This window comes from Bos taurus, chromosome 25 (genome assembly GCF_002263795.3).
Source record: "Bos taurus isolate L1 Dominette 01449 registration number 42190680 breed Hereford chromosome 25, ARS-UCD2.0, whole genome shotgun sequence".
Lineage (NCBI taxonomy): Eukaryota > Metazoa > Chordata > Mammalia > Artiodactyla > Bovidae > Bos > Bos taurus.
This window is the reverse complement of record NC_037352.1, coordinates 28,506,689-28,525,050: the sequence shown is the minus strand read 5'-3', so window position 1 is coordinate 28,525,050 and position 18,362 is coordinate 28,506,689. Positions and strand designations below refer to the sequence as shown.

The window sequence follows — 18,362 nt, the reverse complement described above, 5'->3', positions numbered from 1 at the left end:
AATAAACCAGTAATCTAGTAAGTGAAATGTTGCTCTGAATTCTGTGGGCTGCTCTAGCACATTAATCAAATCCAAGGGAGCCTCCAGTTTACACCTGTGTTTCTAGCTGATCAGAAGCACAGTTGACAAAGTGGACTTGTGACTGGCATCTGAAGCTGGGGGGCAGAACACTTAACCCGTGGGATCTGATGCTACCTCCAGGCAGACAATGTCAGAATTAAGCTGAAATGGAGGACACCCGGCTGGTATTGGAAAACTGTTTGGTGTGAGGGTTAAAAATCCACACATTGAAACTGGAAGCAAAAAATTTGTTTACTGTAACTTTAAAAATTTATTCTTAGTGGCCATTCTAGAGATTACAATTAGCATCTTAAAACAATTCACTTTGGAAACACACTCAATTTCAACAATGGGTAATCAAGACTTGCTCCAATATAACTTGGTTCCCCTCCCCACCTCCTTTTGTGCTATGACTGTCATACAAATTACATCTTTATACATTCTAAGTCCATTAACACAGTTTTTATAAATATTGCTTTACACAATTGTCTTATAAAGCAGACAGGAGAGTTACAAACAAAAATACACTTATATCGTCTTTTATAAAACTTACATAGGTACTTCCACCAATGCTCTTTATTTCTTTGCATGGTTTCAAGTTAGTGGCTAACATATTTTCGTTAAGGCTTGAGGACTCCTCCTTGTAGGCAGGTCTGCTGGTGATGAATTCTTACTTCTTGCTTATCTGGAAATGTCTTAATTTCTTCTTTAATTCTGAAGGAAAATTTAGCTAGATCTAGAATTTTTGGTAGGAAGTCTTTTCTTCCAGCTCTTTAAAGACATCATCCCACTGTCTTCTGGCCTCTATGCTTTCTGATGAGAAGTAAACTGTTAATTTTCATTGAGGTTCAGTAGTTTCTCTTAATAGATGATTTTCAGCTCATGGTGAAGCTTTGGTTAAACTGTCAAGAGGTCTACAGTTCATGGGCTTCCCAGCTGGTGCACTGGTAAAGAATCCACCTGCCAATGCAGGAAACATAGGTTTGATCCCTGGGTCAGAAAGAGTCCCTGGAGGAGGAAATGGCAACCCACTCCAGTATTCTTGCCTGGAAAATCCCATGGACAGAGGAGTCTGGCGGGCTCCAGTCCACGGGGGTCACAGAGTTGGACACGACTGGGTGACTAAGCGCACATGCTACGGGTCACGGGTTTCAGTTGTTTTGCTCATATTTTCACTGTTTTAGAGGGAGAGTAAGTTCACTGAGGTTCTTACTCTGTCATTTTGGAAGTTGATCTGTTTCCTGTTGTCTTAATTATTTTAGACAACATGATTTAGTATCTTGTAAAGGGATTTTCCTTGAATAATGATTTTTCTAGAATTTTGTAACTATTTTTACCTGGCTGGTTTTTCAGCAGAATGTGGGAATCACTGGCTCAAACTCCAACAAGAACTTCCACTGGACATCTAGAATGCTATTTTCTAAGCAGCTCACCTTCTAAGAACATTCAACCTTTGCATCTCTTCTACTTGAATACTGCTCAGCAAACACTGAATTTTTTTTCACACGGATTCTACTGTATTTTTTTCCCCAAGGCATTTAAATTTTTCTGCTGTGTCTGTGAACCAGGATTAATATGCCATGCTATTTTTAAAAATATAAAGCAAACACTTCCTGGATGGCAGGGGGAGAAAAACTGCTCATTTATGCACTTGAAGCTAATGGCATCAGGAGGGTTCATTCGGGAGGTGAAAGGTTCGTTGTGTGTTTTTCCTTTGAAGCAACAGAATATTTTCATTCAAATTAAATTGTGAGCAGAACCTCAATGCATGAAAAGTAAAAGCAGAGGTGCCCGGTTGAAAAGGAGGCTGAGGGACAGTCCAAAGTCAAACAGGCACTGGCACCTGCCCTGCTCCTCACAGCAGCAAGTGTTTCCAATAGCTGTGTGCTCGGTTAACTTCACGAACAGCAGCCCATCTGTGTGCTCCACAGCGTGAGCTCTTACCATACAGCACTGTTCGACTTCATGGTGATTTTCCATCTCTGTTCAAGGACCACTAATACATCCGAGCTCCACTGAGATCTTGCCTCGCTGGCCTGGATCACTCCCGTCCCTTGTCTGTCTCAGGAGTTAACAGCACATGGGATGTGAAGCTGTGGTGGGCTGAAGAAGGACATCACATTTCACCGTATGGCACAACAGAGAGACATGTTTTGACTCTATCACTCAGATATAAATGCAGTGCCCGGTTTTCAACAAATGAGTAGGTAGATTATATCATTATTAACTTCAGCAGAGAATATGGGGGGCGGGGGTTGGGTCTGATGGGGCTTAGAGACACAGGACTAGAAGCATCTTTAAAATAAGCTCTCAAAAGAAAATGTGTGGTCCAAGTCTTTACAAAAGATAATTTATTAGATTTTTAGGATAAAGGAATTTTTAAAATAACTAATACTTGTAAAAAAAAGTACTGAGTGTTTAGTGATATTTTCAACTAGAAAAAAAATTGAGCCTTAAAAAACACATGGCAGAAAGCAGCTAGGGCACCAGAGTGAAAGAAGATGGAAACCTACAAGTGTAGTGATGAGTTTACATGCTGACTTTTCAAAGCAAAAGCAAACTGTACTCACTGTTTCACAGTGTGTGAGACTAATTATTCAGTGACATCCTATGACAATGCCTCTTACAGAAGATTTTATTCTACTCTAGCTTACATGCTACCTTCTATGGCAATTTGTATGGGAACAATGAAATCTAGTACAGTTCTAGATCTAATTCAATTTCTTAAGGGTTGGAACTAAGCAAAAATTTAAAGAAATCTATGTGGTATTTAAAATAATTGAGAATAATGACAATTTAAATTATTTTCAGGAGGTGTTATCTTCAGACGTAAGAGAGGGATGGAGAGCTTACGGTGAGCAGACACGTGGATCTCAAGGAAGTACAATCGACAGAAGACCAATAGCCCACAGTGAGGGAAGAGAAACAGAAATTCACACTGTACAACACTCCCATGGATGGCGTTCCAGCGAGTCTTCCTAGTTGTAATTCAAAACTAATCATGCTTATGGACTTCCCCCTCAAGATGATTTTCTTTCAGAAGTAAATTCAGAAAAGGGACTGAGTGCTGGAAAGAGATGGTGAGGCCAAGTCCCAGGCACTCCAGTGTGGCTGCTCTCTCCTGAGCCCTGGGACATGACTTGTGGCCTCATGTTCTTCCTCACACCCTTCTCTATGTGAAATATTATTTGTATAACCTGTCCTTGGAAAAAAATCACAGTGGAGTCTGAGAACCTTCTGCAGCCATCGGTTTGTGTCCTTCGGTATCCTAAATCCAGACAATGTCAACATCCAGAAATATCCTTTGATTTATTCTTTCTCTGATATCTGGTATCCTTGGGATCAAAGCCTCTTTCGTTGGCACCAAACAAAGCCCAGTGAGGAGTTTTGGCCATATAATCCTTTGCGCTGAAAGTTTTTGATCCGCCACTATCTTCATATTCCTGAATGAGCTCCTGGAAGCGGCTGTAATCGATCCACGTCCACCATTCTCTGCCAATCTTAAACTAGCAAGAGAAAAAGGAGTCAGGTCAGAACTGAAAATAGCTGTAAAGACTGTCAAATCAGTGTTGGAACATCAAAAACAAGCCTGATCTTTTCTCCTTATCATGTTAAAGAAAATTCTTTTCACGCTCCAGACACGGTTCCATATCAAAGCAGAATGTTCTATAAACCGTCAAAGGGGAGTTTCTTTTTCCTTAGGACCACTGCCGTGCTGGGCCTGGAAGACCCAATTGCTGAATAAAGAATATATCCCAGAACTGAAAGTCAAGTTTATCTTGAGCAGTATCACTGGAAGAAGATTAATGAAGTTTTTTGGCATTATCATGTGTAATTCAAATTCCTCTTGTTGCCACTTTTTCCCTCGTATGAATTCTCATGGTTGTTACTAAATTTTGCCTGAGTTGTTAGGGAAGCTTTCATGGATGACTCCAATTCCAAAACACTTAAAGAATCCAACTAGCCTTTTTTTGCCTAACATGGATACCATAGTTCATTAACAGAAAGCCTAGTTAAGAATTTCAATCCAATAAAGAGAAATAATCCAATTTGTACTCTTTTCTAAGAAACTACTTCTCAAAAGTCACTGTAGAATAATGACCATGAATAAAGAAAACAGAGTGGGTTGAGGAGGCTCTGAAGGAAGTACAAATTGAATTGCGAAGGCTTTTAATTCAAAGCAACCACCTGGCATTTCATCATGTAAATATATAATACATTGATACCTGATTTATAAACAGACAAATCTTTGTTTTGCCACCTTCTTTTTTAAAAACCTGATTATGAGTCAAGGTAAGTAACAATTTCATGTTCTAGCTGAGAAAAATATTGAAAATATATAGGTTCCTGGATTTAGAATAATAAAATCTGCTGAATTTAAATAACATCTAATATTTTACCCAACAGTTGGGAGCTTTCTAAAGGGAAAAAAAAAAAGCCAAACAAATGGAAAACTTTACCTATGAATCATGAAAAATGCTCTTCTAGTGACGCCATTCCTTGAAAAGCTGCCCTAAGAGCGTTATGAATCCTGCAACTCAAGATGTAAGATCCACATCTCCCCATCACTTTCCCTCCCAAAGCTGACTGCTCTTGAATGTTCTCTACTGCTAGGAAAGTAATGAGTGTTCTCCCTGGGTGCTGAACCTCAAAACGAGTCAAAGGTACCCCTCCCTTCCCTGGCCTCTTACACCCCAAACATGGTCAGGCCTCACTGATTCTTCCTTTGCTGCATTTCCACAGCCACATCCTGGCACTGCCCTAAGGCACATCCTCGGCAACAGTCTGCCAGCTGATTGATTGTCTGAGTCCACTTTTGGCTGTTGCCAGCTTCTGCAGACTGCCTGAGATGACTATGTTTATAGCAGAATGGAGCCCTGCTACCTAGGACATACGGTCTAAATATCTAATCTCCAACTGGAGGCTATTCAATGAGCTACCTAACCCCTCATGTGACCCCCATGCTGTTTTGTCTGTCTAATTAACGCTGACTTAAGACTCAAGTCGGCTTCCCTGGTGGCTCAGCAGTAAAGAATCTGCCTGCAATACAGGAGATGCAGGTTCAATCCCTGGATTAGAAAGATCCCCTGGAGAAGGAAATGGCAACCCACTCCAGTATTCCTGCCTGGGAAATCCCATGGACAGAGGGGCCTAGTGGGCTACAGTCCATGGAGTCTCAAAAGAGTTAGACGTGACTTAGTGACTAAACAACAAGTCTCTTCATAAATGCCCTTTGCTCTGGGAAGTCCTCCTGAATCCCTGTGGATGACCATGACAGTCCCCTGCCACAGAACCTCACTGTACCCTGAACTCGTCCAACAAGAGCACATTATACTGGCCTTTGTAGTCACTTAACCCATCCATCCCCACCCTCCAAGACTGCTGGTTTCATGAATATACCTAACTTATTCTCCTCTCCCCTGTATCTTTCCCTTTTGGGGTTCAGATCTCTAGGCCAGAACTCTGAACCCTCAGAGTCCACAATCTTGGTCCTCCTTTTCCTTCAAATTCTAACAATATTCACCTGCCTGTGGATATCTGAAGAGATTATCTTAGATTAGAGCAACAGATTTAAAATCTTTTACCACAACCTACAGTAAGAAACACATTTTATATCTTGATCTAGTACACGCAGTCATACATACATACTCTGGAAATACAACTTTCACAAAACTATAGGCAATGTATTTCATTTAAAAAACTGCCAGCTGCAACCTACTGCACTGATTTCCTAACTCCTATTACAGTTTGAAGATCTGGTCTCTTCTAACTACAAAACTTTACCGGGTCTTAAAAGGGAAGAAATTAGTTGCAAGGATATGACAATTATAACCTAACATCTGACAACTCTTCTTAGATTGCCAGTGTCTAAGAAAACAAACTAGAAGATCAAATAAGTGTAAGAAAAGGTTAGTGTATTAGTTTGTCTGGCTGTGTAACAAAATAACACAGACTGCATGTCCTAAATCATAAAAGTTTATTTCCTCATAGTTCTGGATGCTAGAAATCTAAGGTGAAAGTTCCAGCAGATAGCCCCCTTCTCACTAAGGTTCCACATGCCATCTTCTCCACTAAGGTTCCATGGCAGGGGATTGGGGTGGGGGTGCTCTGGTGTCTCTACTAATAAGAACACCAACCCATCAGATCAGGGCCTCACCCTTGACCTCATTTAACCTTCACTGCTTCCTTACAGACTCCATCTCAAATAAGGCCATACTTAGGACTTCAACACAGGAATTTTCAAGGGACATAAACCTTAAGTCTATAACCGTAGGTCACTCTTAAACGAACACTGAGACATAAGAGTCCTAAGACAAAGCTTCATGACACATGCCCCCTTCTCAAAACAATCTGAGAATAATCACATTGAATAATAGCTCAGAAAAAGTCAAAGTGTTCCATGCAAAAGGCAGAAGCTAAAAGGGCAAATTTTAGTATGACTGGCACACAAATAAACCTGAAAGACAGAGCTGCCTAAATAGAGGAATGAAACCTCAAATCATAAAATTTAAGGTTAAGTATGCAGGGACATGAGGTCACCCAGCTTTGTAAGGGAAGAGGCAAATCTATGCAGAATTACAAATAAACTCACCTCAAAGTTCACATACAGAGAACAAAGTACAATGATACAAAAATAAGAATCACACATACCACTTGCATTTTCACACTTCTTCAGAAGGGCTTTTATGTGATTTCAGTATCAATTATTTTCTAGTTGGCTCCTCCAAACATACAGTAGTACTCAGGAACCAAACAACTAGGAAAGCACTGCTTAAGGGATGGAATGGAGAAGGCAATGGCACCCCACTCCAGTACTCTTGCCTGGAAAATCCCATGGACGAAGGAGCCTGGTGGGCTGCAGTTCATGGGGTCACTAAGAGTCTGACACAACTGAGCGACTTCACTTTCACTTTCACTTTCATGCATTGGAGAAGGAAATGGCAACCCACTCCAGTGTTCTTGCCTGGAGAATCCCAGGGACGGGGGAGCCTGGTGGGCTGCCGTCTCTGGGGTCGCACAGAGTCGGACACGACTGAAGCGACTTAGCAGCAGCAGCAGCAGCAAGGGATGGAAGAGGAGCTCTGTCAGACCTCAGATCTCAGAAGTACTGATACATGTTAACTGGAAGGAGCAGAGGGAGTGCAGGGCCATTAGAGGGAGAAAGCATTTTGCAACACACACCAAAGGGTGCCACATCACTGCTTTCTGAATTTCCCAGAGTTACAAGTTCTGTTTTCACCTTTGTGGCTACAAATGCATTGTCTGTTCTCTGGGTAAAAGGAAGCCAAGATCCCAAAGACAGACTTCAAAGTGACCTGACTTCCCTGCCACAGTGAGATGCTGGGCCATCTTCCTCTGAGTTTACTGGTGATAAGCAGCACTTCCATGGCACAAGCTGCCTGGGGAACCGTTTTGAGAGGTAAAACCACAATGCAACTGCTTTCTAGATCTATCCAAGGGCAATTAAAACATTTTTATCTGGAAACTCAGTTTCTGGAGTTTTCATCTTAATCCCCTATTCTGCTGGAGTAACACTAAGTCCTCTAGGTAGTGTCACCAAATTGCCAATTTTCTCTGACATTCTTCTGAAAGTAATTACCCGGAACACTCAGGGCCTCCGATAAGAATGAGTTCCACATGTAACAGAGGAGGAAATATTCAGTCAGTAGGTTTTGTAAGGAAAACACTGCACTAAACCTTAATGGAGACATACAGTTCCCTTCTCATTCCAAGAGGGGAAGGTGTGGGAGGTGACAGCTCTTCATCCCCTCCCTTTACAGACTGTGAGCTTATAATACATCCAAAAGGGAGGCCTCTGTGATCAGTGCTTAATTACCTACAGGGCCTCAAATTCGGCAAAAACTTTTTCAGTGATGATGATCTTGGAGGAGATGGTGCCTGCTGAGTGGGGGAGGGGAATCGACACCGTTTCCCAGGGAGACTTCCACTTCCCCACCCTCTTTCTGACTGCTCTGTGGCATTTGACAGACAGCATAATATAGTGGTCCAAAGTAGGATTTGTGGGAGTTCTCAGATGGTCCAGTGGTTAAGAGTCCACCTTCGAGTGCAGGGGACGGGGGTTCAATCCCCGATCGTGGAACTAAGATCTCCCATGCCATGAGTCAACTAAGCCTGCACGATACAATTCTGAGCCCACGCGCCACAACTGCAGAGCCTGTGTGCCACAGTGAAGCTCACTCATGATGCAACAAGGACCTGACGTAGCCAAAAATAAATAATTTTTTTAAAAAGTAGGCTTTGTATTTTGAAAGATATGGAATTGAATTCTAACTGCGCCCTATTTGTGCTTGGACAAGATTTGTACTTTCTTAGCCTGAGATTCTTCCTTTGGAATATGAGGGAAAATAGCATGACTCATAAGATTTTTGTAAGGAGTCAATGAATTAATGCATGCATAGTGTAATCAAAGTGACCTTAATAAATGTTACTGGTTGTTGAGTTTATCAGCAGATACTAAGGAATGACACCAGACAGCTCACTGATGGTGAAAGATGCTACAAGATAATGGAAAGATTATGCTGGAAGACAACAAAATAACACTTTTAAAGTGCTGAAAGGAAATTCCTCATGCAAGGGCAAAATGAAATAAAGATGTTTTAGAGGGAAAAAAGACTAAGTTTACCACTTACGTCATCAAGAAGGAAAACTGCACCCAGCAGTAAAAACTAGGCTGCAAATAGGATTTACATGGATCATCAATATATGCATTAACTGCAGGAAAGAGTACTAGTAACTCCTTGTATTATGTTGAAGGAGTGCAGCAATGTCAATTAATTTCAGAATTAAACTAAGTATAAACTTTTAAAACATAAGAGTACAGGACTCAGGGAAGATGGTGGCATAGGAAGCATTAAGAATACTTCTCTCAACCCAGACAAAAATTATACTGGCAGAATCTTGTCTGACATAACTATTTAGCGACTCTGAAGTCTATTGAAAGTTTGTAACTTTGAGGGGAAAGTTTGGACTGTAAATTGCACCTAATTTCAGTCGATTTCAGTTTAGACAGGACCCCCCGCCCCCCACCACCACCACAGCAGGCAGCGGTGAACACGTTACTGGAGCAGCCTGCATGCAACCTGTGGGAGATAGAATGGGCACTGAGGACTCTGTCCTTCAAACACTGGATATCTGTCTTCTGACTATTAACTTCTGCTTCTGATCAGAGGTGTACATGGATTAAGCTCTCCAATCAAAAAACAAGAGATTGGAGAAATGGATTTAAAAAAACCCATAATCCAACTATATGCTGTTTACAAGAGCTTTACTTTATATCCAACGACACAAATAGGTTGGAAGGCAAAGGATGAAAAATGCTATTCCATGCCAATAGTAACCAAAAGGAAGCAGGGGTGGCTAGACTAATATCACACAAAATACATCAAATCAAAAAAGTTACAGGAGACAAAGACATTACATATCAGTAAAAGGTTCAATACAGCAAGACAATATAACAATTATAAACATTTATGTACCTAATCACAGATCATCAAAATATATGAAGCAGATATTGACAGAATTGAGGGAGGAATGGACAGTTCTACAGTAACAGTTGGGGACTTCAATATCTCATACTCAATAGTGAGTATGAGTGCGAGATATCATTCTACTCAACAGAACAACCACACAAAAGATAACTACAAAAACAAAGGACTTGGACCTCCCTGGTAAGACAGCGATTAAGAATCCACCTGCCAATGCAGGGGACTCAGGTTCAATCCCTGCTCTAAAAGACTCCACAAGTTGCTGCAAGGCAAATAAGTCCATGCACAACTACTGAGCCCATGTCCTAGAGCCCATGCTACCCAGGAGGAGCCTGTGCACGGCAACAAGAGAGCAGCCACTGCTCGCCACAACCAGAGAGCGCCCACGTGCCACAGCAAAGACCCAGCACAGAAAAAACAGAACTAATTTTTTAAAAAAGGATTTGATCAACACAATAAATCAATTAGATCAACAGGCATACATATATGAAAGTACTAGACAGAGCAATTAGGCAAGAAAAAGGAAAAAATGTATCCAAACAAGAAATGAAGAAGTAAAATTATCTCTTCAGAGATGATACAACTTCATACATAGGCAAGACTTCTCTTGAGAATTTGGCACTTTTGATTAAATCAAGTCGCGCTAGATGCTTGAGCTAAATGGGGGCTACGGTAGCCATAACAAGTGGTTTTGAAAATGAAGATGCAAAAGAAGAGAGAAGAAGGAAGGAAGGGAATAATGCCCTTTGTTATCTTCTAGAAATTTCACAGTGTTCTATTTTATGTTTAGGTCTAAGGTAAGTTTGAAAGTTGTAAGATCATCTCAAAAGAAACAGAAAAAAAGCATCTGATAAAATTCAACATTCATTCATGAAAAAAACTCTTAGCAAATTAGGAAGAGAAGAAACATATTTCAACATAATAAAGGCCATATAAGACAAGCCTATAATCAATGGCAAAAGGCAGAAAGCTCTTCTGCTAAGATCAGGAACAAAGCAAGGATGCTTATTCTCACCACTCTGCTCAGTACAGTACCAGAAGTCCTAGGCAGAGCAATCAGGCAAGAAAAAAATAAAAGCTATCAAAATTGGAAAAGAGGAAGTGAAATTGTCTCTATTTGCTGATCACGTGAACCATAAAAGAAAAATTGACAAGCTGGACTTTATTAAAATGAGAAATATTTGTTCTGAGAAAGGTACAGTTAAGAGAATGAAGAGTCAAGTCATATAGACTGGGAGAAAATATTTGCAAAACATATCTGATAAATGATGTATATTCATAATCCATTTTAAAAACTCTTAAAAATTCAACAATAACAAAATAACTAGCCAAGTTTAAAAATGGGCAAAAGATCTGACCACCTATCCAAAGATATACCAATGACAAACAAGCATAAGAAAAAATGTTCAATCACGTTTCCATGACAATATGTGCTTTTCAAAATCTATAGGACTTTATAGCATAAATACTGAACCTTAAAGTATGTGGTTTAAGTTTAAAAAATCATGTAGGAGGTCAGGGGAAACCAGGAAGAGGTATAGACTGTGACAAGAGAATCTAACTAAGTTACAAATTAGTGAAACAACTTCAGTGAAGGGAAGGCAGTGGGAAGGGTACTGACCTAAGTAATTTTGAAAATAAGTGGAGCCTCTAAGACTTAAGGCAAAAGAAACTACATATAAACGTTGTATGCTAGGGTTAAAAATTCTGTTACTGCCATATACGTATACTGAAGTTGAACAATTAAATAGCTGACTGATAACAGGAGCTAGGATTCGATTCTCGTTCTTGGAGGTGTGAATTTACAAATAAGCAAGGAGAGGATGCCAGAATGAGTTATATGGTAATAAGAGTTTGAGACAACAGTATGTTCAGCTTAACACAGATACAAAAGGTACATACAGAAATAGTTTCCTACATGTGTATATACGAAAGTTAGTGTATACATATATGTACATATATATTTCTTTGCTCTGTCATCTAAGCGGGCCTAAAACAAACAATACCCCAAACAATGAGCACATCTTCACCTTCTGATTTCTAACACCATTCTCCAAGAAAAGAAGCCACAGCTCCTGAGAAAAATGGCTGACTCTGGGACTGAGGTAGGAAATATCCAAGATGAGCCTGGAAGTTTCCTGAAGTACCAGAAAGGAAAGTGATCAAAATGAACAACCCCCCCCCACCCCCGACACCCTGCACACACACCCCCTCCCACACACACGTATTAATGGGCGTAAAAGAAACATTAGAATCAACTAAAAGAACTCCTAGTGGCTAAAGCTAGAACAATGTGAGCAAAAGTAATAAAGCTGAATGGATAACAACCCAAAATTATAAAATAAGTACCCATGAGTCTACAGTGATATAAAAATGACTGAAAAAATAAATAAATAGGAAGAAGAGACAAACCTATGTAGAAGAATTCCAAATAATTTGTGCATATATTTAAATTTCACTCCTTTGATACAGGCTGAATATAGGCTTCCTTCCAAAGGAGAGAGGGGAAAGAATAGTTTTCCTACAGAAAAGGAGAGGGAAGAATAATTTTACAGGGGAGAAACCTCACAAACACTACCACAGCTTGTGGATCAAGGTCAAGATAAAGGGAGCTTGACATGATGTGATGAAAATGGCACTTTACTTCTGTGATCTTCCTCCTAAAAACCTACAATGCATGTCTTATGAGAAAAACACTGGACACATTTCAGTAGTGGTGCACTCTGCAAAATATGAGTACTCCTTAAAGTTGCCAAGGTCATCAAATTAAAGAAAGTCTGAGAAACTGCCATAGCCAAGGGGTACATAAAGGAACATGACAACTAAATGTAATGTTATCCTGGATGGGATCCTAGGACAGAAGGACACTAAGTAAAACCTAAGAAAATCTAAACTATCGACTTCAGTTAATAATAATGTATCAGTATTAGTTCACTGATTGTAATACAGGTGGTCTATACCAATATAAGATGTTCAGATCAGATCAGTCGCTCAGTCGTGTCCAACTCTTTGCGACCCCATGAATCGCAGCATGCCAGGCCTCCCTGTCCATCACCAACTCCTGGAGTTCACTCAGACTCACGTCCATCAAGTCAGTGATGCCATCCAGCCATCACATCCTCTGTCATCCCCTTCTCCTCTTGCCCCCAATCCCTCCCAGCATCAGAGTCTTTTCCAATGAGTCAACTCTTCCCATGAGGTGGCCAAAGTACTGGAGTTTCAGCTTCGGTTATCATTCCTTCCAAAGAAATCCCAGGGCTGATCTCCTTCAGAATGGACTGGTTGGATCTCCTTGCTGTCCAAGGGACTCTCAAGAGTCTTCTCCAACACCACAGCTCAAAAGCATCAATTCTTCGGCTCTCAGCCTTCTTCACAGTCCAACTCTCACATCCACACATGACCACAGGAAAAACCACAGCCTTGACTAGACGGACCTTTGTTGGCAAAGTAATGTCTCTGCTTTTGAATATGCTATCTAGGTTGGTCATAACTTTCCTTCCAAGGAGTAAGCGTCTTTTAATTTCATGGCTGCAGTCACCATCTGCAGTGATTTTGGAGCCCCGAAAAATAAAGTCTGACACTGTTTCCACTGTTTCCCCATCTATTTCCCATGAAGTGGTGGGACCGGATGCCATGATCTTCGTTTTCTGAATGTTGAGCTTTAAGCCAACTTTTTCACTCTCATCAAGAGGCTTTTGAGTTCCTCTTCACTTTCTGCCATAAGGGTGGTGTCTGCATATCTGAGGTTTTTCACTTTCATCAAGAGGCTTTTGAGTTCCTCTTCACTTTCTGCCATAAGGGTGGTGTCTGCATATCTGAGGTTATTGATATTTCTCCCGGCAATCTTGATTCCAGCTTGTGCTTCTTCCAATCCAGCGTTTCTCATGATGTACTCTGCATATAAGTTAAATAAACAGGGTGACAATATACAGCCTTGACATACTCCTTTTCCTATTTGGAACCAGTCTGTTGTTCCATGTTCAGTTCTAACTGTTGCTTCCTGACCTGCATACAAATTTCTCAAGAGGCAGATCAGGTGGTCTGGTATTCCCATCTCTTTCAGAATTTTCCACAGTTTATTGTGATCCACACAGTCAAAGGCTTTGGCATATTTAATAATAGGCAAATTCAGGGTATATAATAGCTCTCTGTGCTATCTTCTCAATTTTTCTGTAAATCTCAAACTACTAAAATATAAAGTCTAGTTTTTAAACAATTAAGAGTTACGCTATGTAGATTCTGCAAGCCGTGCATACACCCACCACTTGGTTTGCACAGGCAGAGATCCACTCTAATGGGGTATTGCCAATATGTTGAAAGAAGTTCACAGTTTCTGAACTAAAATGATCAAAGTGTGTTGCACTCATCATGGTCTTACCAGTTTGCAGACTGACAGGATCATGGTGACATTTAGGTTGTGAGGCTCGAAACCCAGAAACAGAAGGCTGACTGTGCCTTATTCCAGCTGAGCCCTCCTGACCCTTCCGAAGCACACGGCCGGGTTGGCCCTCCTCTTTCCAATGATCTCCTGCGGGGAATTGTAGTCCTCTCTGTGTCTCTCCAGCTCAACCCTGGAACTAGCATATGCTGACATATTGATCTTAATGTGAGTCTTCATCTTTCCTTTGTTCAAAGGCAGAGACATTCACTCAACTTTATGAAGTATCCACCTATTCTTCCACCTACTTTAAGAAGCTACTTCTTATCAATAGCAGAAACTCCTTTATGTTTAGCCTAAACTGCTTCTGAATGATAAACCTGTTCTATAAAGATATTTAAAACAATCATCCATTTAAAAAATTCCACTAGTAGAATTAAAAAAAAAAAAATGCTTTGCATGTAGTGGAACATATGGCAGTGACAAGATCATTGCACTGCAAATGACCAGAAAGTTTTCTGGGAATGGACAGGGTACAAATTATAATGGACTCTCTAGAAGCTATTTCATGTTGTGAAAATCTTGCAAATTTAACACAAGACCTTGAAAGGTCATCTACATACAGTCAACCAGTGCTTGGGATCACTCTAGATTTTTTCTTCTTCTTTTTTTTAAAGATTCACCTTACATTTTGAGCTTTCCTGGCTCAGAATTTCAAATTTTTGAAATTGGTAAAGAAATGCTGCACTTTCTGACAATGTTCTTATTTTCACTAGCCAACTTTACTACAACCAGAAAAGTACAGTAGAGTAGGCAGGAGAGACTTTCAAAAATATGAATGGGCATCAATCTTCTGCTGCAAGAAAAAAAAATGGTAAATGGAAAACAACTGGATTTGACAACTAGCAGGTTACTGATGACCTATAAAATAGCAAACTCGGTAGAATAAACACTCATTGAATGACTGAGTGAGTAAATAAATGATAAGGAAGAAGGGAAATAGGTACCAAAATTAGCAAGGAAGATGGGACAGTATCTCTGATTTCAGAAGGCAAGATGATGAATAAGGAGAGAAGATGAAGGTAAAGAGTTTGCTAATTCACTAAACAAACACTAAGAACCTAGAATGTATCAGGTACTCTAGGAAGTGCTGGGAATGACAGTCCTTGCGTTCAGGAACCGTGGCTTCTTAGAGAAAACAGCCTTATAGATGTGCACACAGCTCTGAAAGAAGTGGTCCCCAAGGAGGTTTATTTTATAGTTTTAAAGAACAGAAGTTCACCAGGTGAAGTGAGGTAAGGAGAGGAGGTCTAGCAGTAGAGAAACCTTAGCTGGGCAAACACATAACAGGAAGAAAATAATACGGCAGGGCGTTGTCAAGGCCCGAGGAGTAGGCATGAAATGAAGCTCAAAGGACTTGATTGTAAAGGCCATTAAAATCAAATAAATGTTTAGGCTTTTCTCTTGCACACTCTGTAAGATGTCACGTGTTTCAAAACTACAGCAGAGAAATAATAAACTGGGAGTTGGCAGCATAAACAATGAGGATGTTGAACAGTCAGTGCCCACTCTAAATTCTTTGTAGACTAAATGATCCGTTTTGTGGATTCTGTTTTTGTCTTTTTTTCCATTTCTTTCCTTTGTTTGCCTTTTGGTTATAACTCTGCTTTTAGTACCCTTAAAAAGGCATTCATCTGTAAATTGCTAGCCTAGTTATTAAATGGGATTTGATGGGATCTGATTAGGATTAGAAAAAGATCTTTTCATACAGGTTTCAGAAAAAAACCTTCCAGTAACACGACAGGCGCAGCTGTGCAACCACACTGAGTGACACTTTAAAGGTAAGAAAAGAAAATGAGTTTACACGGAAATAATCTAATAACAAATAGTGCCCGGTGTACTGGTATTACTATCCACCGGGGAGATAAACGAAAAGTGTAAATGTCACAACTGCGCAGTCATAAGACTTCTGGTTCCAGATGAGAACTGTGTTTCTGCAGCTAAAACCCCTAGATATTATATATAAAACAAATATACGAAGACTCTGAAAGGTAGAGACAAGAAGGCAGATTGGCTAGGGTTATAAAATTAATCCTATTTCTACAGAATTCAATGAACATGTGCAACTGAAATTAAAAACATAATACCATTTATAATTGCTAAAACAGAAAAATACTTAGGTATAAATCTAGGGCTTCCCTGATAGCTCATTTGGCAAAGAATCCACCTGCAATGCGACCCCAGTTTGATTCCTGGGTTGGGAAGATCCACTGGAGAAGGAATATACTACCCACTCCAGTATTCTTGGGCTTCCCTTGTGGCTCAGCTGGTAAAGAATCCACCTGCAATGTGGAGAACCTGGGTTTGATCCCTGGGTTGAGAAGATCCTCTGGAGAAGGGAAAGGCTACCCACTCCAGTATTCTGGCCTGGAGAATTCCATGGACTATATATATAGTCCATGGGGTTGCAAAGAGTCAAGACACTACTGAGCAACTTTCATTTTCTTTTCATAAATCTAACAAAGTACAGGACTTAGATGCTAAAAACTATAAAATGATTTTTAACAAAATCAAAGATCTAAATAGAGAGACAGATCATGTTCATGATGTAAATAATAAGATCCAATGAGATCATGACAAACCCATTAGAACAGCTAACCTAAAAAATGACAATACTAAGTGCTGGTTAGGATGCACAGAAACTGGATTTTTCATGCATGGTTGGCAGAAATGTGAAATAGTATTTTGTTGTTGTTTAGTTACTAAATTGTGTCCGAATCTTATGACTTCATGGACTGTAGCCCAGCAGGCTCCTCTGCCCAAGGGATTTCCTAGGCAAGAGTACTAGAGTGGGTTGTCATTTCCTTCTCCAGGGCATCTTCCCAACCCAGGGATCGAACCTGCATCTCCTGCTTAGCAGACGGATTCTTTACCACTGAGCCACTTGGGAAACCTATAAAATAATATATAGCCAGTCTATAAAACAGTTTGACTTTTTTTAAAGAAAACCTACAACACACACTTACTATATGACCTAGAAATTACATTCCTGTGCATTTAGCCCTGAGAAACAAAAACATGTCTACACAAAAACCTGTACAAGAAAGTTCAAAGCAGCTTAAACAGTAACAGCCCATAAGAGGGAAAAACTTTTAACAGTTAAATGGTTAAACAAACCATGGTACATCATCCCTACCATGAAATATTACTCAGCAATAAAAAGGAATAAACTATTCACATGTGCAGTGAGTCACATGGAACTCAAGAGTATTAGGATGAGTGAAAAATGTTGATCTCAAAAAGTCACATTTTCATGATTTTATTTATATGTGATTTCCAAGATCATGAAATTATAAAGATAGAAAACAGGTTAGTGGTTGACAGAGCTTACAGGTAGTTGGGGATGGAGGGTAGGTTGGACTCAAAAGAGGTATAAGGATCTTTGTGGCAACAGACTAGTTTTGTAACTTGATTGTGGTGGTGATTAGATGAATCTACGTGTGATAAAATGGCAAAGAGCTACACACAACACAAATGAAGGTGTTCAAAACTGGTGAAATCAGAATAATGTCTGCTGACTGTACTCATGTCTATTTCCTGGCTGGTTGTTGTCTGTTTCCTGGTTGTGACAATGTACTATAGTCATGAAAGATATGTCGCTGGGGAAAAGCAGGTAACAGGTACATGAGAGCTTCTGGACTATTTCTGCAGTTTTCCATGAATCTGTAATCATTTCAAAATAAAAGGACATGCTATTCCAATCTCTTCTCTGACTGTCTTCTGGTATAACAGTAAAACAACAGCAATGCAACTGCAGCTTATCCTCCTGTTCTGAAGCTCTGAAATTATAAGCAGAAACGGAGCAATCTCCTGAGAAAATACGGAATGATAAACAGTTGATGATTCTGACCTTTCTGGTTCCAAGTGACCCTTCCCAGCTTGTAAGTCAAAAGAAAGAGCCACTCCAACAAGTGTGAGAAGTGGCTACTTCATAAGAAGGTGTATTTTCATTTCTTACACGAGGCACTACTGTAAGAACACAGAATAGCAAGTGACTGGAAAATTATGGGGTCTGCACACCTCAATACCAACGTCAACAAAAAGAAGCAGCAAAAAATACACAACGGGGAACAATCCAAACAAGATTTCTATTTCCCTTTGGATGGATGTCTGTGTTGTTTCCTTAGAGTGGTGGCTCTCAAAACGTGAGTGCAGTATACTCACCGTAATATTTTAAAATCTGGAAGGAAGAGCAGCGCTATCGGATAGCTGCTGGGCACCGTGTCAACCAGCAGCTTGAGAGGGTTCACAGTTTCAACATTAGGTTATGCTACGGTTCTTTCAATTATGTCTTAATAGATGGAACTGCTGGTTCTTTCTTTCAACCTATGGTTCTTGTGGAGAAGTTCCTGAGGCAC

At 40.1% G+C, this 18,362-nt stretch overlaps 1 protein-coding gene across 4 annotated transcripts in view; it reads right to left on the bottom strand.

Moving 5' to 3' along the window:
* Positions 1-307: 307 nt before the first annotated feature.
* Positions 308-18,362, bottom strand: part of TYW1 (tRNA-yW synthesizing protein 1 homolog (S. cerevisiae)) — a 145,965-nt gene continuing 127,910 nt past the window's right edge. For 3 of the 4 annotated variants that reach the window (XM_059881376.1, XM_024984983.2, XM_059881377.1), the window contains one exon: positions 308-3,566. In XM_059881376.1, the coding sequence (XP_059737359.1) occupies positions 3,345-3,566 (222 nt within the window). In that variant the 3' untranslated portion in view covers positions 308-3,344. The remainder of the gene's footprint in view (positions 3,567-18,362) is intronic. The other variant, NM_001192753.2, reaches the window with a different exon arrangement.